At 43.5% G+C, this 25,454-nt stretch overlaps 1 protein-coding gene across 1 annotated transcript; it reads left to right on the forward strand.

Annotated features, from left to right (window-relative positions):
* The first annotated feature begins 16,970 nt into the window (after positions 1 to 16,970).
* On the forward strand, positions 16,971 to 20,762 carry LOC138369155 (uncharacterized PPE family protein PPE24-like). The gene is made up of 2 exons (XM_069332089.1): positions 16,971 to 17,028; positions 20,083 to 20,762. The coding sequence occupies exons 1-2, from the start codon at positions 16,971 to 16,973 to the stop codon at positions 20,760 to 20,762; spliced, it is 738 nt and encodes a 245-aa protein (XP_069188190.1).
* The last annotated feature ends 4,692 nt before the right edge of the window (positions 20,763 to 25,454 follow it).

The following is a 25,454-nucleotide window of genomic DNA, read 5'->3' on the forward strand; positions in this document are numbered from 1 at the left end:
ACACACCCTTCGCCGTTACCAGGAGCAGAACGCTGCAAGTGACGGATCTCCCCAGTTCTGAGCTCTCCCAAGTGTAAACTATGCCAACGGGAACTGGGTCTCTCACTCTCCAGCATTACTCTGTGAAATATTCAGGGATTAGACCTTTTAGAGTAGCTGGCAGGAGGGACCTTGAACTTAGTTACTTCATTTACCGTGGCGTTGTTGACGAATCCTCGTAATCCTTCACAAGTTTAGTCGTGTTGGCTAGAGTGATTGCCTGCCCGCGTGACACTCCTCCCTACAAGATGGGAGGCTTAGTATACTGTGATCTCCGCCACGTTTGGTATTAGCTGAGTGAACCAATATAAAGGTTCGGCTGCCTATGTCTATGAAATGTAAATCAAATCTTGGCAAGGGACCTCTAATTAGGTGTGAGGATTCGCCACATTGAGTCCTCCGATCATCCCATCAGTTGCTGGCCATCACCCAATGGCGTCTGAACCGTAGTGATCAAGTGACAAGCACATCATTCATAGCCTTACGCTTTACAGTATATATATACTATATTGAGTATAAAAACATAACGGTGCTTCAGGAATTCTGGAATTCTTGGAACTTCCAGTTGGAGTTGGAAGCGTCACTAACGTCCGCAGCCCCTTCCAGCGTTCAGCTTGTAATATATAATTAAGCAATAACATAAGCAATCGAGTGACATGATCAGTAATAGACATGGCGGCCGTTTCAACACGGTCATTGTTCCCACATTCTTCAGGGCTTAACCCTAGGAGACGGATCGTTCTTAGTCTGTCTTGTATCCTTCGGCCAGAAGAGGGACTTGACAAGCACACACAACACACCCCGGAAAGGTAAAGTTTCAAGGGAAGGTCAAAAAACGCTGGTTCCTGATGCTGGTTCTCGCTGACAAGCTCTCTCTTCTGTGGCCTCTACTATATTCTATACGAGTAGAGCATCTCTCACCCTATAGTGTTTCATATGTCCTGGGCTCTATAGTGCCTCTTGTCTCACAACACAGTATCATACGGACGGTAGAGCGACGATCTCGTTTCATGCGGGTCGGCGTTCAATTCCCGACCGTCCAGTTTATTATTATTATTATTATTATTATTATTATTATTATTATTATTATTATTTTCGACCACAGACGTGGCCACATAATTATAATGCTAGAAGTGATTGGGCACCATTCCTTCCCACCGTCGACCCATCCCAAATCCTTATCCTGATCCTTTCTAAGTGCTGTAAAGTCGCAATGGCTTGGTGCCTTCTCCTGGGGGGTTCCCTTCCCTTCCCTTCCATCTCACAGCATCACCTATGCTGTGATGCTCCCCTTCCATTCATAGGCATATTTTGTGTTACAGCATCAGCTGACCCATCACATACCAGTCTCCAGGGGGACTCTGGGTACCCTCTCGCTAATCTCTCATACAGCATCTGACCTCTCTCTCATCTGCACTTCCCAACAATATCTGACCTCTATCGTGAGATGCAGAAAAAGTGAACAACTCTCATCTGCTCTTATCACAGTATCTGGACTTTTCATCCTCTTATCTGCTCTATCTCGCAGCAGCATCCAAGCCATCTCTCATTCGCAATCTGCTGGCATCTCGATGCCTCTTTTCATTATGCCCCCCCCCCCCCACTTTTTTGTATCGTGTCTCTTGCCCAGTGTGTCAATTACAGTGTTTACGTGAGGGTGGAGACCAGATGCCGCCACCACACACTCCCTGACATTCTCTCTTGTTAATATTTGTCTTGATTCCCCTTCACTATCTCGTTCTCTAGTGCATGACGACATTTCAACGACGTCTTGGCTTCTTGCAGGGGCGGCGTTCGATCCCCCGATGATGCCAGTGGTTTGGCAGCGTTCCTCTAGTCCGTCCTCATATCCGAAGTCCTTGTGGACCTTGCTAGCGCTTTCCCTTCACCTTCTCATTCTCTCAAGAGGATGACGGCGCCAGCTGTTGCAAGCTTCGGGATGAGGCTCACAACAGTTGTCGAACTCCCATATACGTATTAAATACTAGGTAAACAGAGGCATCAGGTGAAAACTCTACACGGATGTGTACTCACCTAGTTGTGCTTGCGGGGGTTGAGCTTTAGCTCTTTAGTCCCGCCTCTCAACCGTCAATCAACAGGTGTACAGGTTCCTGGGCCTATAGGGCTCTATCATATCTACACTTGAAACTGTGTATGGAGCCACCACATCACTGCCTAATGTATTCCATTTGTCAACCACTCTGACACTAAAAAGTTCTTTCTAATATCTCTGTGGCTCATTTGGGTACTCAGTTTCCACCTGTGTCCCCTTGTGCGTGTGCCCCTTGTGTTAAATAGACTACTTTATCTAAAGATACTTATCTATCTTTATGTGTGTGTGTGTGTGTGTGTGTGTGTGTGTTTACAAGTTGTGTTTTTGCGGGGGTTGAGCTTTGCTCTTTCGGCCCGCCTCTCAACTGTCAATCAACTGTTTACTACTTTTTTTTTTTTTCCTCACACCACACCCCCCCCAGGAAGCAGCCCGTGACAGCTGACTAACTCCCAGGTACCTATTTACTGCTAGGTAACAGGGGCACTTAGGGTGAAAGAAACCTTGCCCATTTGTTTCTGCCTCGTGCGGGAATCGAACCCGCGCCACAGAATTATGAGTCCTGCGCGCTATCCACCAGGCTACGAGGCCCCTACGAGACTGTGTGTGTGTGTGTGTGTGTGTGTGTGTGTGTGTGTGTGTGTGAAAATAGATGGCAAAACTCTGCATTTCACCGCAGACGGTAAACAAACATTTAAATGCACAAAATTGAAACATTAACAACCAAACAATCCCCGCCCCCCCCCCCAAGAGTGGTGACAAACACAGCCCACTCGCCTCGCCACGACCAAACACCTGGCAGCTAATCACCGTGTCAAAACAAATCATAAACGAATTTCCAACCAATCCTCCCCGTATCCTCCTTTATACACATCCGATGATAGGCTGCATCGAGTCGCAATTCACGGAGGTCGTCTGCAAGACCATTTACGAGCTCGTAAACGCCCTCTACGTGTTTGACCAACCTTTCGCTTCCTCCTTAAAGATGAGTATATTAATAATAAAAATGGGGGAGACATTGCGCCATAAATCAAGCCCTAAACGTGTGTGTGTGTGTGACTAAATAGGTGATGTCTCTATATGGTGGAAAGTTGACCGAGAACGGTGTGTCCTCTCTGAGCGGGTTGCTCACTGGTATAGGTGTGTGTGTGTGTGTGTGTGTGTGTGTGTGGTGTGTGGTGTGTGTGTGTGTGTGTGTGTGTGTGTGTGTGTGTGTGTGTGTGTGTGTGTGGTGTGTGTGTGTGGTGTGTGTGTGTGTGTGTGTGTGTGTGTGTGTGTGTGTGGTGTGTGTGTGTGTGTGGTGTGTGTGTGTGGTGTGTGTGTGTGGTGTGTGTGTGTGTGGTGTGTGTGTGTGTGGTGTGTGTGTGTGTGGTGTGTGTGTGTGTGGTGTGTGTGTGTGTGTGTGTGTGTGTGTGTGTGTGTGTGTGTGTGTGTGTGTGTACGTGTGTGTACGTGTGTTTTTCCAGGGGACACTCAAGAGGAACATAATATTGGGTTAAGCTTGCTCTGGGGGTTACAGTTTCTTGTGTGTGTGTGTGTGTGTGTGTGTGTGTGTGTGTGTGTGTGTGTGTGTGTGTGTGTGTGTGTGTGAATTGTAATTTGAATTGTAAAACACAGACACATACACAAACAAACAATTACGCGTTTTAGCACTCAATAAGGGTCTCTCTCTCTCCCTCTCTCTCTCTCTCTCACCATCATTAAAGAGAGGGCCATAATATCATAGAGCTTAGCATCACCCCGAGGACAAATTGACCGCTGCCGTTGACAGCTTCTGATGAGATAAGCGGAGGAAGATTGGTCCAAGTATTAGTACTGCTAAATTTAATCCCAGCTTAAGTGCATGTCGAGACGTAGCATTTAGGCCCTTCTTGATCGACTGGAAGAGAGCACTTAATACCCTCACCAGGTCGTATCCTTCATCAGATATATATATATATATATATATATATATATATATATATATATATATATATATATATATATATATATATATATATATATATATATAAACTACATAAACTACAGCATTAGATAAACTATATACACTATAAATACAGAAAAAATATAATGTGTCTTTCATGCAATACGGATTCGTTGCTGTGTTACAAAATAAGGATTAATAAAGACAATAGAATTCTAATATTATGACTCGAATGTGTGCGCGTATATTTGTGTGTGGGGGGGGGGAGAGGGGGGGATGTGTACTTCCGATAAAGGCGATTAAACCCCCTTGGAAGACAATTACAATGACGTGCAAACTAACTCTTGGTTTAATGTAAACCAAACTATCTAGGTTCCTACAAAATACAATTAACCTGCTTTAAGAGTAAACCCCTACTAGCAAAGGTTTAATATAAACCTAACTAGCCGGGTTTAAGGAGAACCCACACCATTAGGGCTTATGTAAACCCAATAGGATGAGTTCTTGTGAGTTCGGTTCCCCAATCCTCCGTTCCTCCAGGCTCAAAGAAAACGGAACTAATATGGTCGTAAATAAATGCTATCTTTTGTGATTAGATTAGATAAGCTATCAGGCCAAAATCTGTTTTGTTGAATTATTTATTTCGATATAATAATTATCCTCTCCATAAAACTGAACAAAAAATTCTTATGTAACTTCGTGATTGTAAATTATTTCCTTCTGTACCGATTATTAGGATCTCTAAAGATGTCAGTTAGAGTGAACTCTGTTTATATGGGTTTTCTCGTCTAGAATATTAGTGAAAAGATTACGTACGTTTCAGGTCCGAGTTCGAATCGCCGATTATCCACGGGAACTGAAATGGAAAGAATTATAACAATTCGATAGTTGTTTTATAGTGATTTACCTAAAGTTATCTTAGTGTGGTTGGTTGTATACTTTATAGCAAGTATACTTTAGTCTACATATGGCTTTTACACACAACATTATACACACACCTGGTTTCCACACACGTGGAAGCTCAATATTCCACACGGACCTCAACATTACGCAAAAAAATGTTGTTATTCTAAACTTTGTGGCTTCTAATGCTCCATATGACATTGCATTCTCTTACAGTGGTAGAGGCCCTGTACCGCATTGTGGTAACTCTCGAGTGACAAGTGCTGAGTGCGGGGTTCTGAGTGCAGGGGAGATGAGATCCAAGTATTGAGTGTGAGAGAAGGGGGAGGCGCATTGCATGTAGAGGGAGGCGAAAGGTTTTGCGTGCAGAGCGGATAAGGGGAATTGAATGTATGGGGGATAAAGGGTACTGAGTGCAGAGGAGGGGGTACTGAGTGTAGGGGCGGGGTGTAGGGGAGGGGTGAGGAGGGGTACAGGGTGTAGGGGAAGGGTGCAGGGGAGGGGTGAGCAGGGGAGGAGTGAGCAGGGGTACTGAGAGCGGGTTCAGGTTTTAGTTTAAACGTAACTTTGGCAGGTAATGAACACCTGAGCCCAGATGCAATTCAGGATAAGAAGGCTCACAATTTCCGTATGATGAGTGAGGGCCAGAGAGAGAGAGAGAGAGAGAGAGAGAGAGAGAGAGAGAGAGAGAGAGAGAGAGAGAGAGAGAGAGAGAGAGGGTGAGTGAGGAGGAGTCTATACCTGTACCCACCTGTAAAAAAAAAAATGATTGATCCAGTTAATTCTTAGTCGAGAAGCGTGACCAAAGAGTCGAAGCTCAACCCCTCTACAAACACAACTATGTGAGCATTATTAGGTAAGTACTGGTATCTCACACACACACACCAGGCCCGCGAGTGAGTTACTCTGGGTTCCGGCCCTGCACACGAAAAGGATTGACTGGGAACAAATCTTAACTTCCCGACCCCCATTACTCTCAGCAGTAATGTGAACCTGGTCCTCAACCTTTGGGCGGGTCGTGTTCAAGGGTGTTCTATTAGAGTATGTATTAGAGTGTGAGCTGTGGGAAATCAAGTTTAAGTACGTTTATTGAGACAATATGGAGTAGCTTAGGCTATTTCTCCCCTCCACTACTTCAAGTCCCTCAAGGGGCGCACAAATCCAGTGAGTATATATCTACACATCACAGTACGAGAACCACATTTAACTTTGCAGGTTAATATAGTAAGCACAGCATATAAGAACAAATTCACAAGGACTGTGGATTTCAGTCGATAAAGGCAGAGTCTGGGATGATCTCGGAGGTAAGTTCGAATCCTCGTCACGGCCCTTGTGGATTTGTTCATTTGATGCCTCACGCTATTGTGATTTGTGTGTGTAATACAGCATATAAGTGTTACACTCTTGGGACAAAATTCTTGTAGCTCCAAAGTATTCTGTCTATCATATCATTATCACACACGCGAACAATTTGATGTGGTACACTACTTATTTCTTTATTTCTATAGTTATCAATAAGTTGACACTCTAATACACAATGTTCTAAGGTGTGGGCGTATGGCATACTACATAATTTACACTCCTTATCTTTATCACTGACATCAACACCGTATTGCCAGATATATTTGTATCCTGCTCTTAATCTTAAGTAAATTGAGTCCTTCCATGTAGACTTTCCTCTACCATAAGTGAAGGATGAATTTGTGTTTATTATTGAATAATTCTTAAGTGTGTGTTACTACTGAATCCCCCACCACATTGACGTTCTCATAACCTTTGTCTTCATCCTCTTGGATCATCTTGATTCTTGTCTTTATTGGTTTCAAAGTTTTCTGACATACAACATAGACAAGAGTCTTTTTCTGTGGTTCTCTTTGGTATCTCATCAACTGCCTCATTCATCAATATTCCCATATGTGAAGGGAAAGGTCTTAAAACCTCCCAAGAGAATTCAGTAGTCTAATCCTCTCTCTCACTCTCTCCATATTATATATATACACATAGATAGTTAGATAGATATATAGACTATATCACTCATAAAATCCTCATAACTCACAAACACAAAACATAAATATTTACTTACAGCAACGTCTGGCAAAATCCCACGTTCCATAAATAAAAAACTAACGACATGTATTGGGCTTCATTTAAGAAGGTAACGAGCATTCCCAACTGTTCCATAAAGCAGTGAAGCACTGCCAAAATAACCCTTAACAGCAGGACAAACCCAACGAACGTCAACGCCTGAATCCCTCAGATACACAAGGACAAGCAACTCTCATCATTGGCGCAATTAGTAGTGTCATCATCAATGAGGCAATTAGTAGTGTCATCATTACAGTCGTAACCAAGCAAGAGTCATCTCTTAATGACCCACACACACACACACACACACACACACACACACACACACACACACACACACACACACACACACACACAATGGTGTTTGGTTTTTGTTGCCTTAAGCCCATTTTTGTCTACAGTATATCCTCCCCCTCACTACCCACTCTCTCTCTCTCTCTCTCTCTCTCTCTCTCTCTCTCTCTCTCTCTCTCTCTCTCCCTCTCCACCCTATCAAAAGAATCGACGAAATATAAGGTAATATTCGTAAGCTGTACAGGTACGGTGAACCACTAGGAGGCACTGAAAGGAGAAGTTATGGAAGCCACCTCTGATGCCACAACATTAAGGCCAGCTCGGGCAGAGAACTCGAGCGTCAGGATAGGTCACTTGTAAGACAACAACAGGTACAAAAGGTACAACAGGCGGAGCATACAGAGGTGTAGATCTCACTCCCCCCCCCTTGTTGACACTGTTAGGTAAATACTGAAAGGTAAGTAAGTCGAAGTTCAATCCCTGACTATCCAAGTGGTTGGGCACCATTCCTTCCTTACCCGTCCCATCCCAAATCCTTATCCTCACCTAATTGTACTCACCTAATTGTGCTTGCGGGGGTTGAGCTTTGGCTCTTTGGTCCCGCCTCTCAACTGTCAATCAACTGGTGTACAGATTCCTGAGCCTACTGGGCTCTATCATATCTACATTTGAAACTGTGTATGGAGTCAGCCTCCACCACATCACTTCCTAGTGCATTCCATTTATTAACTACTCTGACACTGAAAAAATTCTTTCTAACGTCTCTGTGGCTCATCTGGGTACTAAGTTTCCACCTGTGTCCCCTTGTTCGTGTCCCACCCGTGCTGAAGAGTTTGTCTTTGTCCACCCTGTCAATTCCCCTGAGAATTTTGTAGGTGGTTATCGTGTCTCCCCTTACTCTTCTGTTTTCCAGGGAAGTCTGAACCTGTTCAGTTCAGGAAAAATCCTGAACCCTTCCAAGTACTATATAGTCGTAATGGCTTAGCACTTTCCCCCTGAGTGTTCCCTTTCCTTCCCTTCTCGCTTCCTCCCCCCCCCCACCCACACACAACCATCCCCTCCTCACACAAACCCCACAACCACCTTCCCCCACTCAGATCCCACCCACAACCACAACCCCCACTCGGCCCCACCCACAACCACAACCTCCCACTCAATCCCCACCACAATCACAACCCCCACTCAGCCCCCACCCACAACAACAGCCCCCACCCACAACCACAACCCCCACTCAGCCCCCACCCACAACCACAGCCCCCACCCACAACCCCCACTCAGCCCCCACCCACAACCCCCACTCAGCCCCCACCCACAACCACAACCCCCACTCAGCCCCCACCCACAACCCCCACTCAGCCCCCACCCACAACCACAACCCCCCACTCAGCCCCCACCCACAACCACAACCCCCCACTCAGCCCCCACCCACAACCACAACCCTCCACTCAGCCCCTACCCACAACCCCCCACTCAGCCCCCACCCACAACCCCCACTCAGCCCCCACCCACAACCACAACCCCCCACTCAGCCCCCACCCACAACCACAACCCCCCAATCAGCCCCCACTCACACCCACAACCCCCCACTCAGCCCCTACCCACACCCACAACCCCCCATTCAGCCCCCACCACAACCACAACCCTCCACTCAGCCCCCACCCACAACCACAACCCTCCACCCAGCCCCCACCCACAACCACAACCCCCACTCAGCCCCCACCCACACCCACAACCCCCACTCAGCCCCCACCCACACCCACAACCCCCACTCAGCCCCCACCCGCACCCACAACCTCCCATTCAGCCCCCACCCACAACCACAACCCCCCACTCAGCCCCCACCCACTCAGCCCCCACCCACAACCACAACCCCCACCCACAACCACAACCCCCCACTCAGCCCCCACCCCCACCCACAACCCCCACCCACAACCACAACCCCCACTCAGCCCCCCCACACCCACAACCCCCCACTCAGCCCCCACCCCCACCCACAACCCCCCACTCAGCCCCCACCCACAACCACAACCCCCCACTCAGCCCCCACCCCCACCCACAACCCCCCACTCAGCCCCCACCCACAACCACAACCCCCCACTCAGCCCCCACCCACAACCACTCAACATTTACAGCACCAACAGGCGTAACATAAATATTTTCCTGGCAAAAAGCCTGACTTGCGAATTGTGTTGACAGAGCATCGCTCCTTCCTTCACTTGTCGGTGTGTTGCTGTGTGTGGTGTGTTGTTGTATGTGGTGTGTTGCTGTGTGTGGTGTGTTGTTGTTGTATGTGGTGTGTTGCTGTGTGTGGTGTGTTGTTGTTGTATGTGGTGTGTTGCTGTGTGTGGTGTGTTGTTGTTGTATGTGGTGTGTTGCTGTGTGTGGTGTGTTGTTGTTGTATGTGGTGTGTTGCTGTGTGTGGTGTGTTGTTGTTGTATGTGGTGTGTTGCTGTGTGTGGTGTGTTGTTGTTGTATGTGGTGTGTTGTTGTTGTATGTGGTGTGTTGTTGTGTGTGGTGTGTTGCTGTGTGTGGTGTGTTGTTGTTGTATGTGGTGTGTTGCTGTGTGTGGTGTGTTGTTGTTGTATGTGGTGTGTTGCTGTGTGTGGTGTGTTGTTGTTGTATGTGGTGTGTTGCTGTGTGTGGTGTGTTGTTGTTGTATGTGGTGTGTTGCTGTGTGTGGTGTGTTGTTGTATGTGGTGTGTTGTTGTGTGTGGTGTGTTGCTGTGTGTGGTGTGTTGTCGTTGTATGTGGTGTGTTGTTGTTGTATGTGGTGTGTTGCTGTGTGAGGTGTGTTGTTGTTGTATGTGGTGTGTTGCTGTGTGTGGTGTGTTGTTGTTGTATGTGGTGTGTTGCTGTGTGTGGTGTGTTGTTGTTGTATGTGGTGTGTTGCTGTGTGTGGTGTGTTGCTGTGTGTGGTGTGTTGTTGTATGTGGTATGTTGTTGTGTGTGGTGTGTTGCTGTGTGTGGTGTGTTGTTGTTGTATGTGGTGTGTTGCTGTGTGTGGTGTGTTGTTGTGTGTGGTGTGTTGTTGTGTGTGGTGTGTTGTTGTTGTATGTGGTGTGTTGTTGTTGTATGTGGTGTGTTGCTGTGTGTGGTGTGTTGTTGCTGTGTGTGGTGTGTTGCTGTGTGTGGTGTGTTGTTGTTGTATGTGGTGTGTTGCTGTGTGTGGTGTGTTGTTGTTGTATGTGGTGTGTTGCTGTGTGTGGTGTGTTGTTGTTGTATGTGGTGTGTTGCTGTGTGTGGTGTGTTGTTGTATGTGGTGTGTTGTTGTGTGTGGTGTGTTGCTGTGTGTGGTGTGTTGCTGTGTGTGGTGTGTTGTTGTATGTGGTGTGTTGTTGTATGTGGTGTGTTGCTGTGTGTGGTGTGTTGTTGTTGTATGTGGTGTGTTGCTGTGTGTGGTGTGTTGTTGTTGTATGTGGTGTGTTGCTGTGTGTGGTGTGTTGTTGTTGTATGTGGTGTGTTGCTGTGTGTGGTGTGTTGCTGTGTGTGGTGTGTTGTTGTATGTGGTATGTTGTTGTGTGTGGTGTGTTGCTGTGTGTGGTGTGTTGTTGTTGTATGTGGTGTGTTGCTGTGTGTGGTGTGTTGTTGTGTGTGGTGTGTTGTTGTTGTATGTGGTGTGTTGTTGTTGTATGTGGTGTGTTGCTGTGTGTGGTGTGTTGTTGCTGTGTGTGGTGTGTTGCTGTGTGTGGTGTGTTGTTGTTGTATGTGGTGTGTTGCTGTGTGTGGTGTGTTGTTGTTGTATGTGGTGTGTTGCTGTGTGTGGTGTGTTGTTGTATGTGGTGTGTTGTTGTGTGTGGTGTGTTGTTGTATGTGGTGTGTTGTTGTGTGTGGTGTGTTGTTGTTGTATGTGGTGTGTTGCTGTGTGTGGTGTGTTGTTGTTGTATGTGGTGTGTTGCTGTGTGTGGTGTGTTGTTGTGTGTGGTGTGTTGTTGTGTGTGGTGTGTTGCTGTGTGTGGTGTGTTGTTGTGTGTGGTGTGTTGCTGTGTGTGGTGTGTTGTTGTATGTGGTGTGTTGCTGTGTGTGGTGTGTTGTTGTATGTGGTGTGTTGCTGTGTGTGGTGTGTTGTTGTATGTGGTGTGTTGTTGTGTGTGGTGTGTTGTTGTATGTGGTGTGTTGCTGTGTGTGGTGTGTTGTTGTGTGTGGTGTGTTGCTGTGTGTGGTGTGTTGTTGTATGTGGTGTGTTGCTGTGTGTGGTGTGTTGTTGTATGTGGTGTGTTGTTGTGTGTGGTGTGTTGCTGTGTGTGGTGTGTTGCTGTGTGTGGTGTGTTGTTGTTGTATGTGGTGTGTTGCTGTGTGTGGTGTGTTGTTGTTGTATGTGGTGTGTTGCTGTGTGTGGTGTGTTGTTGTTGTATGTGGTGTGTTGCTGTGTGTAGTATGTTGTTGTATGTGGTGTGTTGCTGTGTGTGGTGTGTTGTTGTTGTATGTGGTGTGTTGCTGTGTGTGGTGTGTTGTTGTTGTATGTGGTGTGTTGCTGTGTGTGGTGTGTTGTTGTTGTATGTGGTGTGTTGTTGTTGTATGTGGTGTGTTGCTGTGTGTGGTGTGTTGTTGTTGTATGTGGTGTGTTGCTGTGTGTGGTGTGTTGTTGTTGTATGTGGTGTGTTGCTGTGTGTGGTGTGTTGTTGTTGTATGTGGTGTGTTGCTGTGTGTGGTGTGTTGTTGTTGTATGTGGTGTGTTGCTGTGTGTGGTGTGTTGTTGTTGTATGTGGTGTGTTGCTGTGTGTAGTATGTTGTTGTATGTGGTGTGTTGCTGTGTGTGGTGTGTTGTGTGTGGTGTGTTGCTGTGTGTGGTGTGTTGCTGTGTGTGGTGTGTTGCTGTGTGTGGTGTGTTGCTGTGTGTGGTGTGTTGCTGTGTGTGGTGTGTTGCTGTGTGTGGTGTGTTGCTGTGTGTGGTGTGTTGTTGTGTGTGGTGTGTTGCTGTGTGTGGTGTGTTGTTGTGTGTGGTGTGTTGTTGTGTGTGGTGTGTTGCTGTGTGTGGTGTGTTGTTGTGTGTGGTGTGTTGTTGTGTGTGGTGTGTTGTTGTGTGTGGTGTGTTGCTGTGTGTGGTGTGTTGTTGTGTGTGGTGTGTTGCTGTGTGTGGTGTGTTGTTGTGTGTGGTGTGTTGTGTGTGGTGTGTTGTTGTGTGTGGTGTGTTGTGTGTGGTGTGTTGTTGTGTGTGGTGTGTTGTTGTGTGTGGTGTGTTGCTGTGTGTGGTGTGTTGTTGTGTGTGGTGTGTTGCTGTGTGTGGTGTGTTGCTGTGTGTGGTGTGTTGCTGTGTGTGGTGTGTTGTTGTGTGTGGTGTGTTGCTGCGTGTGGTGTGTTGCTGCGTGTGGTGTGTTGTTGTGTGTGGTGTGTTGTTGTGTGTGGTGTGTTGTTGTATGTGGTGTGTTGTGTGTGGCGTGTTGTGTGTGGCGTGTTGTGTGTGGTGTGTTGCTGTGTGTGGTGTGTTGTGTGTGGCGTGTTGTGTGTGGTGTGTTGTTGTGTGTGGTGTGTTGCTGTGTGTGGTATGTTGTGTGTGGCGTGTTGTGTGTGGTGTGTTGCTGTGTGTGGTGTGTTGTTGTGTGTGGTGTGTTGCTTTGGGTGGTGTGTTGCTTTGGGTGGTGTGTTGCTTTGTGTGGTGTGTTGCTGTGTGTGGTGTGTTGCTGTGTGTGGTGTGTTGTTGTATGTGGTGTGTTGCTGTGTGTGGTGTGTTGTTGTATGTGGTGTGTTGTGTGTGGTGTGTTGTGTGTGGCGTGTTGTATGTGGTGTGTTGCTGTATGTGGTGTGTTGCTGTGTGTGGTGTGTTGCTGTATGTGGTGTGTTGCTGTATGTGGTGTGTTGCTGTGTGTGGTGTGTTGTTGTGTGTGGTGTGTTGTGTGTGGTGTGTTGCTGTGTGTGGTGTGTTGTGTGTGGCGTGTTGTATGTGGTGTGTTGTGTGTGGTGTGTTGCTGTGTGTGGTGTGTTGTGTGTGGCGTGTTGTATGTGGTGTGTTGTGTGTGGTGTGTTGTTGTGTGTGGTGTGTTGCTGTGTGTGGTGTGTTGCTGTGTGTGGTGTGTTGCTGTGTGTGGTGTGTTGCTTTGTGTGGTGTGTTGCTTTGTGTGGTGTGTTGCTGTGTGTGGTGTGTTGTTGTATGTGGTGTGTTGTTGTATGTGGTGTGTTGTTGTATGTGGTGTGTTGCTGTGTGTGGCATGTTGTTGTATGTGGTGTGTTGTTGTGTGTGGCGTGTTGTTGTATGTGGCGTGTTGTTGTTGCTGTGTGTGGTATGTTGTTGTATGTGGTGTGTTGCTGTGTGTGGTGTGTTGCTGTATGTGGTGTGTTGCTGTGTGTGGTATGTTGCTGTGTGTGGTATGTTGCTGTGTGTGGTGTGTTGTTGTTGATGTGTGTGGCGTGTTGTTGTATGTGGTGTGTTGTTGTATGTGGCATGTTGTTGAAAGTTGTTTTAAGTGGTATGTTTTGTATGTGGCATGTTGTTGTAGTGTGTATCATGTTGGAGAGTGTGGCATGCTGCAGCCTATCACGTTATCATATTTTCACAACCCGACCTCACACTAGGCTGGTTAAAGTAGCGGCCGTCCTCCCCAGACGCATTCATCAATTTTAACATACTGTGTATTAAACATTGGTTTGTTCTCGTACATAAATTAATATTATACATAAATATTCTACATATTATATATATATATATATATATATATATATATATATATATATATATATATATATATATATATATATATATATGTATAATGTCGTACCTAGTAGCCAGAACGCACTTCTCAGCCTACTATGCAAGGCCCGATTTGCTTAATAAGCCAAGTTTTCATGAATTAATTGTTTTTCGACTACCTAACCTACCTAACCTAACCTAACTTTTTCTGCTACCTAACCTAACCTAACCTATAAAGATAGGTTAGGTTAGGTTAGGTAGGGTTGGTTAGGTTCGGTCATATATCTACGTTAATTTTAAGTCCAATAAAAAAAAATTGACCTCATACATAATGAAATGAGTAGCTTTATCATTTCATAAGAAAAAAATTAAAGAAAATATATTAATTCAGGAAAACTTGGCTTATTAGGCAAATTGGGCCTTGCATATATATATATATATATATATATATATATATATATATATATATATATATATATATATATATATATATATATATATATATATATATATATTGTGACGATAATCTCTTTCAAGAGAGATTGAGCCTGCTCTTCCCTACAAAGTACGTAAAAACAAAAGATAATATAGAAGATACGTACAGCAAGTATCGCCAAACGTTTTGCTCAGAGAGCAAATCGTACCCAGCACACAGTGACACCTGCTACCTACCGCCACCGTAAACCGGCAAACTGCTTGTCCATTGCCTGCCTGTCGCTGATTGGCTGGTGTCCCGTCGTACCTGCCCTCCGCCCTCCGCCACAAGTTGATGTCTGGGCTGCAGTGGCCCAGTATTGTCAGAATATCTCATTGCTCCTTGCAGTTGACATCTCTCGCTGGTAGACTAAGCCTTGGCTTTCGTGTACTAAGGGAGGTGGCAGCTCGAAGCCAATATTCCAGCTCCATTCATATTTATTTTGCTATCACTGTAACTCACTTGTCTTAACGTAACTTTTCATTTGCCAGTGATTATTCATATTATTTTGTTTGTTGACTTGTCTTTTATATTTTATGCTTAACTTTATTCATGTCTTGTTTTTCTAAAATAATTAAAATTTCATTGTTAAATTTTATTGTGTTTTGTGTGTCTTCCCATTACCTTACCACAGACGAAAGTTCCAGCTTTTCTCTTTTTTTTTCTCTAATGTGACGAGGCCCTGCCCCCAGCTTTTGAAACAGCCGAACACCAACGCTTTACCGTCACAATATATATATATATATATATATATATATATATATATATATATATATATATATATATATATATATATATATATATTTATATTATTACACATACATAGGGCGAAGGTTAGGTTAGGTGTTTAGGTTCTGTTGACGATTATTGGCATTTACAGTACGTGGGTGAAGCATTTATCAACCCGTCCTCGACTCAAGTCCATTCCATCCAGCGGTCGACCCCACAGACGCATTCATAAATTTGTACATGTTGTTCATTCAAAACGGGAATTTTCTCAAATATAAATTAATATTATTATATATTAGCATATTGTGCATATATAGGCATAGGTTAGGTTAGGTGTTTAGGTTCTGTTGGCGATTATTTGTATTTGTAGTACGTGGGTGAAGCATTTACAGCGTTGTGTTTCGAACAAATGTCGTCAGTGAAGCACTTGTTTTTGTAATGTTCGAACGTCATCAGTTGTGAGTCGAGTGTAAGCCGTTTTTCATTAATAAACAGGGGGGTTTGGCGGGTGCATGGAATTGACTTTGGGCATTTGTTTAGAGGACGGGCTGTAGCCTGTGTCCCCGAGTGTTTGGGGTTCAACTGTGTACAAGCTCAGGGTTAATCTCACGTTCAATTTCAATTGCATCGACCTTGATAGGTTAGGAGGGGTGGTTGGGCAGCCCTTCCTCCCAAGATTTCCCAACATCAAGAAAACGGTCACTGTAAAGTGTCCTCTCCTAACCCACCAGAGGACCCAAAACAGAAAACGCGACAGTACGTCAGTCACTTTCGCCACCCGCTTCAATTTTCTGGTACGATGATTTCTGGCCTTATGTAACGCCTACGAGTGAACTGCGACGTTTCTTGTAGGAGGACAGGTTGGTGTGGGTAAGTACTTTTCTGGGTAAGATAAACAGTTGCTATTTTAACGGAGTGGCAAACCGAGAGAACTTGCAGTGGAGGCAACGAGTGACTTGAGAACATTACCCACAAACAAGAACACACTTTACCCACAAAGAAGGACAAATTTTTACCCTCAAGCAAGAACACTTTTGACCCACAAGCAAGACAAGCAAGAACACACTTGACTCATAAACAACATCGAACTTTATGTACAAACAAGAACAGCCTCGGACCCCCACAACCATGGACCCCCACAATCACTGACCCCCACAACCACTGACCCCCACAACCACTGACCCCCCACAACCACTGACCCCCACAACCACGGACCCCCACAACCACGGACCCCCACAACCACTGACCCCCACAACCTTCGATAACTATGTAAAATGTAAGTTTGTCTACATATTACCCGGGCTGCTATCTAAAGACAATTTTTTTTTACCTATTATCTACATATATTTTTACCCATCTAGTAGTAGGCATCCATCAGTCTCAGGAGACTATGGAGTTGCGCTTTGGTTGTCGGTCTGGAGTGGCCTCACCAGGGCGCACTGCCATTTCACTTTTCCATTTATACCAAGACCACAACTCAACAGTTTATATATATATTATATATATAAGCTTTTATTTTCAATGGTTGGGATAAGTGATGTAGTTTTAAGATCAGTTTTTTAGTCCAATGGAGACCTGGTTACGAAACAAAAGAGCATCAGAATCCCACTAAAAGAGGATTTAAGAGGCTTTCCACAGCCTAGATCCTATCTGGAAGAGGATTTGCATTTCGAGTAGGCTCAGCTCTAGTATACATAGGCTGCTGTGAGAATGGATGATCACGGGAATACACATATTCATACACACACATATATATACATATTACACATACAAACCTTCACATTTACCGTACATACAAATTAATTATCATTATCATAAAGCGCTTAAAAGTATACAAAAAAATCAGGAATGTTGAGACTTGAGGCTTTTAATAGCGGGTTTAAAAGGTCTTTTGAGAAGCAGAGAGGTGAGAACGGGGAGATAATGTGGAGGGGTGAGGGAGGGGGAGCTAGAGGGAAGGGAGAGAGGGAGGGAAAGTGAGGGGGGGGGGGTAGATGCTGGTAGGAAGACAGGGTGACTAAGGGAGAAACGGAAGCGAATACAAAACGAAAAATAAGAAAGGGGGACCAATCGAGTGAAAATCCTTCACACATTAAGAATAGCTATGGCCCCCCCCCCTTGGAACTACTTCCTGTGGGATGCCGGATTTGACACCCTGCTTATCTGAAGCCTCTCTCACTTTGACTCCCTGTTTTCCGCTGCAGAGGTACTCCGTTGGACCACCTCCCCTGACACATCCTGCCTGTTTCTCCCTCTTGTGCACTTCCCTCCTCTTTGACGCCATGCCGAAGGCTTTCTGGCAGTCGAGAAACATACGGACCATCCACTCTTCTCTGCCTCGTCTGATTTTAGCCACCCGGTCATAGTAATTTAATTAACTTTGTGAGGCAAAGTTTCCAATTTCTGAACCCGCTGTTGTTGTTATAGATTCAGCTACTCGGAACAAGTTCCAAGTAGTACGGGCTATGGTGAGCCCGTAGCTTACTGGCACAGGAGCGGTGCTGCGTCTGAACCCATGCTCATGTTGTGTTATAAGGCCTCTCATCTCCAAATGCTTCCCCAGCATCTTTCACATGATGCTCTTTATAACGAGGTAACAGACTTGCGGAGAGGTAAAAAATCACTGTTGGGAGAAAGCGCTAAGCCAGAATGGCTATATAGGACTTGGAAGGGATAAGAGGACAAGCATCTGGGATTGGACGGAGGGAAGGAACAGCGCCCAACCACTTGGAGCATCGGGTGATCGAACACAGACCTGCAAGAAGCAGGGCCGTCGATGTTCCAATCAGTTAAAGTGCTTTGGTAGACGTAGGGAAGAAGGCGCTGCAACGTGACTGAAATGAACAGCCAAACCCACACTTATGAAAGAAAAGTGACGACGTTTCGGTCCTGTCCCGAAATGCCTACCTGTGACGACTCGAGAAAGAGACCTGGGAGTGGACGTAACACCTAATCTAACTCCTGAGGCACATGTAAATAGGATATCGACAGCAGCGTACTCTACACTGGCAAAAGTTAGAACATCATTCAGAAACCTAAGTGAGGAGGCTTTTAGGGCGTTTTACACTGCTTACGTGAGACCAGTCTTAGAGTATGCCGCGCCATCATGGAGTCCCCACCTGAAGAAACACATAAGGAAACTGAAAAAGGTTCAGAAGTTTGCGACGAGGCTCGTCCCAGAGTTACGAGGGATGGGGTATGAAGAGCGCCTGAAGGAACTGAACCTTACGACACTAGAAAAAAGAAGGGAGAGGGAGGGATATGATAGGAACGTATAATATACTCAGAGGGATTGACAAAGTGAAAATAGATGAAATGTTCACACGTAATATTAACAGAACGAGGGGACATGGGTGGAAGCTGGAAACTCAGATGAGTCACAGAGAAGTTAGGAAGTATTCTTTTAGCATGAGAGTAGTGGGAAAATGGAATGCACTTAAAGAGCAGGTGGTGGAAGCAAACTTTATTCATAATTTTAAAACCAGGAATGATAGGGAAATGGGACAAGAGTCACTGCTGTAAACAACCGATGGCTAGAAAGGCGGGATCCAAGAGTCAATGCTCGATCCTGCAGGCACAAATAGGTGAGTACTCACATACACACACACGAACCACAGCTAACTATACTCTAACAGCCGACTAAATACCACCAAGATGGAGGCGGGCCACGAGGTCCATCGCGTGTCAGTAATACCACACCACAGAGGCTGCAACTTCCCTTAAGTAGTGACTACACTACGACTCCACCCCGTGCAACCTGGATTATTTTTTTGTCCCCCCCCCACACCCCCTACCGCCGCCCCACACCCCCACACCCTCCCCCCCCCCCTTATCCACAGACTGGGTGATGTATAACTGCCAACATCGCGAACAATGTACACCCGCGGAACTTGAAGGTGGGCAGTTTGAGGTCCCAGTATATATATATGTCCTCACTTAAGAAGATATATATATGTATATATACAAAGTTTGGAGTTACAATGAGTATGTCCGCAGAAGGCGAGGGTTAAGGAGCGCTTGTCTTGCCTACCGAGTCTCTCCTACTCCACCACACAATAAAGATGTGTGGTTTTTTGTTTGTCTTTATTTTTGTTCCTCTTAACCTTGCAACCAAAATGTTTAAGGAATGTAATGATCGACCTGTTACATAAGACATGCATTCATTTTGCTTTTTGTATATGAATAGATTTGGACTGTATATAATTTGTCCAGTTATGAGCAGAATTAGTCACGGTACAATGTATAACCTGTGGATTGCATTGCGCCTTCATAGACAGCCTGGAGTGTATATAATTATTTAAGAGTTTAATTAATTTTTTCCCTTCATGGAATATAATGTAGTGATTAAAATGGTCATTCAACGGCTGTGTATTATCAGGTGATCATTAGGCTTTGCTTAAAACCTCTCCATAGCGAAACTGGTAAGGATTGCGGTGCGAATAATCGCGAGTTTGAACTCGGACCTGTATATTACAGCCTCTCGCTCTACCAACCAGGCCAGGATACCTTCAGCAAGGGAAGACGCTGAAGTAATCATATTGCTTCTCAAGTCTTATATTTAAACCTTGAGTAGCGAGAGAGAGAGAGAGAGAGAGAGAGAGAGAGAGAGAGAGAGAGAGAGAGAGAGAGAGAGAGAGAGAGAGAGAGAGAGAGAGAGAGAATGAATCATTGTACGGTCTTAGCTCCTGCTCTCTCACGGACCCTCAGCATTGGAAGGTCTTGTGAGATCATCTCATTCTTTCTCATTCTTTCTTTGAGGAACCTCAACCTCAACAATAAGGGGAAGTACAATGAAAACCTCTACAACAAGGGGAAGTACAATGAAAACCTCTACAACAAGGGGGAGTATAATGAGAACCTCTACAACAAGGGGAAGTATAATGAAAACCTCTACAACAAGGGGGAGTATAATGAGAACCTCTACAACAAGGGGAAGTATAATGAGAACCTCTACAACAAGGGGAGTATAATGAGAACCTCTACAACAAGGGGGAGTATAATGAGAACCTCTACAACAAGGGGGAGTATAATGAGAACCTCTACAACAAGGGGGAGTATAATGAGAACCTCTACAACAAGGGGGAGTATAATGAGAACCTCTACAACAAGGGGGAGTATAATGAGAACCTCTACAACAAGGGGAAGTATAATGAGAACCTCAACAACAAGGGGGAGTATAATGAGAACCTCTACAACAAGGGGGAGTATAATGAGAACCTCTACAACAAGGGGGAGTATAATGAGAACCTCTACAACAAGGGGGAGTATAATGAGAACCTCTACAACAAGGGGAAGTATAATGAGAACCTCTACAACAAGGGGGAGTATAATGAGAACCTCTACAACAAGGGGGAGTATAATGAGAACCTCTACAACAAGGGGGAGTATAATGAGAACCTCTACAACAAGGGGAAGTATAATGAGAACCTCTACAACAAGGGGGAGTATAATGAGAACCTCTACAACAAGGGGGAGTATAATGAGAACCTCTACAACAAGGGGGAGTATAATGAGAACCTCTACAACAAGGGGGAGTATAATGAGAACCTCCACTATAAAGAACGCAACGCTAATGAAAGAACTTTTTTGCTCAACACAGGAGAGCTCTGTCGTGTAGATATCAGGTCTGTCAAGACCTGATATCTTAGCCAGTAAACATATTGAGCCAATATAACACACTGAGCCAATATATCACATACTGTGCCAATATAACACATTCTGAGCCAATATAATACATACGGAGCCACTATAACACATACGGAGCCAATATAACACATACGGAGCCAATATAACACATCCTGAGCCAATATAACACATACGGAGCCAATATAACACATACGGAGCCAATATAACACATACGGAGCCAATATAACACATACGGAGCCAATATAACACATTCGGAGCCAATATAACACATACGGAGCCAATATAACACATACGGAGCCAATATAACACATACGGAGCCAATATAACACATACGGAGCCAATATAACACATACTGAGCCAATATAACACATACGGAGCCAATATAACACATTCGGAGCCAATATAACACATTCGGAGCCAATATAACACATACGGAGCCAATATAACACATACGGAGCCAATATAACACATACTGAGCCAATATAACACATACGGAGCCAATATAACACATTCGGAGCCAATATAACACATACGGAGCCAATATAACACATACGGAGCCAATATAACACATACGGAGCCAATATAACACATCCTTAGCCAATATAACACATACGGAGCCAATATAACACATTCGGAGCCAATATAACACATACGGAGCCAATATAACATTCGGAGCCAATATAACACATACGGAGCCAATATAACACATACGGAGCCAATATAACACATTCGGAGCCAATATAACACATACGGAGCCAATATAACACATTCGGAGCCAATATAACACATACGGAGCCAATATAACACATCCTTAGCCAATATAACACATACGGAGCCAATATAACACATACGGAGCCAATATAACACATCCTTAGCCAATATAACACATACGGAGCCAATATAACACATACGGAGTCAATATAACACATCCTTAGCCAATATAACACATACGGAGCCAATATAACACATACGGAGCCAATATAACACATACGGAGTCAATATAACACATCCTTAGCCAATATAACACATACGGAGCCAATATAACACATACGGAGCCAATATAACACATACGGAGCCAATATAACACATACGGAGCCAATATAACACATCCTTAGCCAATATAACACATACGGAGCCAATATAACACATACGGAGCCAATATAACACATACGGAGCCAATATAACACATACGGAGCCAATATAACACATCCTTAGCCAATATAACGTGTGGGAAACCAATATAACTTGCCGAGAGGCAAGAAAATATATCCATCTTTTAACATAAGAACCTCTAATCTAACAATTCCCTTTGATGCAAACCAAGACAACTGATTTCAGCTTTGCAACACTTCCTATCCATGCAACAACACCTCCTAGCAAACAATATCTAACCTCCCCACCAAACAAAAATAAATTGGCTAAGAATCTAGCAAGAATTTCTAACACATAAACCTAACTACTAATTTAGAGCAAACCAGATTTTTTTGTTTAAATAAGTAATCCTAGGCTAAATTATTATAAGCTCGTTTAGGTTTAATTTAGTGCATATATATGTGCTATAGGAGGCCAAGGGAAGTTTTCGTTTGGTTTTCGGCCTATATCAAATTAGTAGTACAGAACATGAACTTTGTTGGCTGCAACAGCTCATTTTTGTACGTTCGACCAATTAGTTGCCACAATTATTATAATTGGATTATTATAATTATTTGTAGCGTTATTACTCGTGATTATACACCGGAACGATTTACAACAACCAGTATACATTATTTGTATTTATTATTATTATTAATTCAAATATAATTAATATTTTATGGTAAGACTGAACAAAATAAAGGAGTACCTCCCCCTCCCCACACGTGTAATTGTGAGGACCCATTGCCTCGGAGAAGAAAGTAAAGAGCATTCGGATAAAATCTTGTCGTTTGATTCTGAATTCTACTGCCCCCTTCATTATATCCTAAATTATACAGTTACATAGTTACAAAAATTGTATAATAATTATTGTCATTATTATTGAAACAATTTCTTCCTTCCCCCACCCCCCAAAAAAGAGAAAACATCCTCGGGGCCTCGTAGCCTGGTGGATAGCGCGCAGGACTCGTAATTCTGTGGCGCGGGTTCGATTCCCGCACGAGGCAGAAACAAATGGGCAAAGTTTCTTTCACCCTGAATGCCCTTGTTACCTAGCAGTAAAATAGGTACCTGGGTGTTAGTCAGCTGTCACGGGCTGCTTCCTGGGGGGTGGAGGCCTGGTCGAGGACCGAGCCGCGGGGACACTAAAGCCCCGAAATCATCTCAAGATAACCTCAAGATAACTCAAGAATCCTATGCAATAAATAATTATAATCACTAATGCAAAGATTTACTAGAAAAAAACTAATGTCAAAAATAGTTATTACATTTCTTAAGGTTTCTGAGACCAAGAAACATTTTCGTAAATCAGAAAACAATTTACTAAAGCCAGCAGCAAACATCTCATAACCCAACCGCAGGTTTCAGAAAATCAAGTAACTATTATCTAGAAACCGTCGCCCCGCCAAACACACACCGAAACTACGACGTTGGTACAACGTTCGAACAAGTTTTAACACCTCCTAACCAGTTATAACAACCAATATAGCAAGTTGTAACAACGTTCTAATATGTCATAAACACGTTAAGCCAAGATGTAACAACTTTATTACAAGTTGTAACAAGCGGAAAATAGAGACAGTTTCGGTTTGTGATTGAAATTGGTACCAATTTCCATCATCCATCAGAAGAAATAGGGGGTCTAATTCTATGAAGAAAGCTTTTAAATTTTTCTCAAAACCAGCAATAAATTTTCCTGAAGAAATCTAAATTTAAATAGTCAAATTGAATTAAAAAATTTAAGTCAATTTTCCAGCTGTCCACTTGTAATACCAACAAAATAAGCTATACATTTCTCCAAGCCTGAATGTATTTCCCATTACAATATTAGACAAAAAAAAATTACCAAAACTATGCAATAATTTTCCCAAAAACGATGTAACAATATTAAGTGAAACAACATTTAATCAATTTAAATAAACAATAATTTTCTCCCAAAAACAACAACTAAATTCCTTAAAATCACCTTTTAAACTAATAATTGTATTAGTTTATCCGAAAAAAATCCAAACTTACAATTCCTAGGCCTAGTATAGCACACACACACATTATATATATATAATATATATATATATATATATATATATATATATATATATATATATATATATATATTATATATATATATGTCGTACCTAGTAGCCAGAACGCACTTCTCAGCCTACTATGCAAGGCCCGATTTGCCTAATAAGCCAAGTTTTCCTGAATTAATATATTTTCTCTAATTTTTTTCTTATGAAAAGATAAAGCTACCCATTTTATTATGTATGAGGTCAATTTTTTTTTATTGGAGTTAAAATTAACGTAGATATATGACCGAACCTAACCAACCCTACCTAACCTAACCTAACCTATCTTTATAGGTTAGGTTAGGTTAGGTTAGGTAGCCGAAAAAGTTAGGTTAGGTTAGATAGTCGAAAAAACATTAATTCATGAAAACTTGGCTTATTAGGCAAATCGGGCCTTGCATAGTAGGCTGAGAAGTGCGTTCTGGCTACTAGGTACGACATATATATATATATATATATATATATATATATATATTAATAGGCCTAAGATAGCGTATTAATTGGGCCTAGGATTTCTTGAGCAGGTTACAATAGGTTCTTTTCAGTTTCAGTTCCAATTTTCTAGAATGTTATTTAGACTAATTTAGTAGAAACGGTAGCGTGACCGTGTGAATTTAGTGTGACGGTAACGCGTTGGTGTTCGGCTGTTTCAAAAGCTAGGGGTATGGCCTCGTCACATAAAGAAACAAAAAGAGAAAATCTGGAACTTCGTCTGTGGTAAGGTAATGGGAAGACACACAAAACACAAGTAAATTTAACAATGAAATTTTAATTACGTTAGAAAAGCAAAACATGAATATAATGGACATAAAATTGTAACATAAAATCAATCAAACAAAATAATAAGAATAATCACTGGCAAAATGAAAAGTTACGTTAATACAAGTGAATAATATACAAGGAGATATATGAGTGCAGGAATATTGGCTTTAAGCTGCCACCTCTCTTAGTACACGTAAGCCAGGGCTTAGTCTACCAATGAGACGTATTAACTTGTGGAAAGCACGGGATATTCTGAGGGCTGTAGCTCGTGGTGGCCCAGACGTCAGGTAGTGTGGCGGGTGGAGGGAGCAGGTGCGATGTACACCAGCCAATCAGCGACGTGCAGGCGACGGACAGGGGACAGGTAGTTCGCTGGTTTGAGTGGCGGAGGTGGAGCAGGTGTTCCTGGTGCTGAATACGTTTGCTCTCTGGCAAACCTTGGTGTTGTACTTGTTTTATATATCTTCTATATTAGTTGTTATTGTTATTAGTTGTATAGGGACGTACTTTGGAGGGAAGAGCAGGCTCAATCTCTCTTGAAGGAGATTATCGTCACAATAAATATATATATATATATATATATATATATATATATATATATATATATATATATATATATATATATATATATATATATATATATATATATAGGCCTAAGATAGCGTATTAATTGGGCCTAGGATTTCTTGAGCAGGTTACAATAGGTTCTTTTCAGTTTCAGTTC

Source organism: Procambarus clarkii, chromosome 27, assembly GCF_040958095.1.
Source record: "Procambarus clarkii isolate CNS0578487 chromosome 27, FALCON_Pclarkii_2.0, whole genome shotgun sequence".
In the NCBI taxonomy this organism is placed as follows: domain Eukaryota; kingdom Metazoa; phylum Arthropoda; class Malacostraca; order Decapoda; family Cambaridae; genus Procambarus; species Procambarus clarkii.

What these genes read in the sequence shown, in the direction of transcription:
- LOC138369155 (XM_069332089.1), top strand. Translation starts at nt 16,971, where the DNA reads ATGTTGAGACTTGAGGCTTTTAATAGCGGGTTTAAAAGGTCTTTTGAG. An exon ending in GTCTTTTGAGAAGCAGAGAG is followed by an intron (nt 17,029 to 20,082) that starts GTGAGAACGGGG and finishes CTCTACAACAAG; the next exon opens with GGGAGTATAATGAGAACCTC.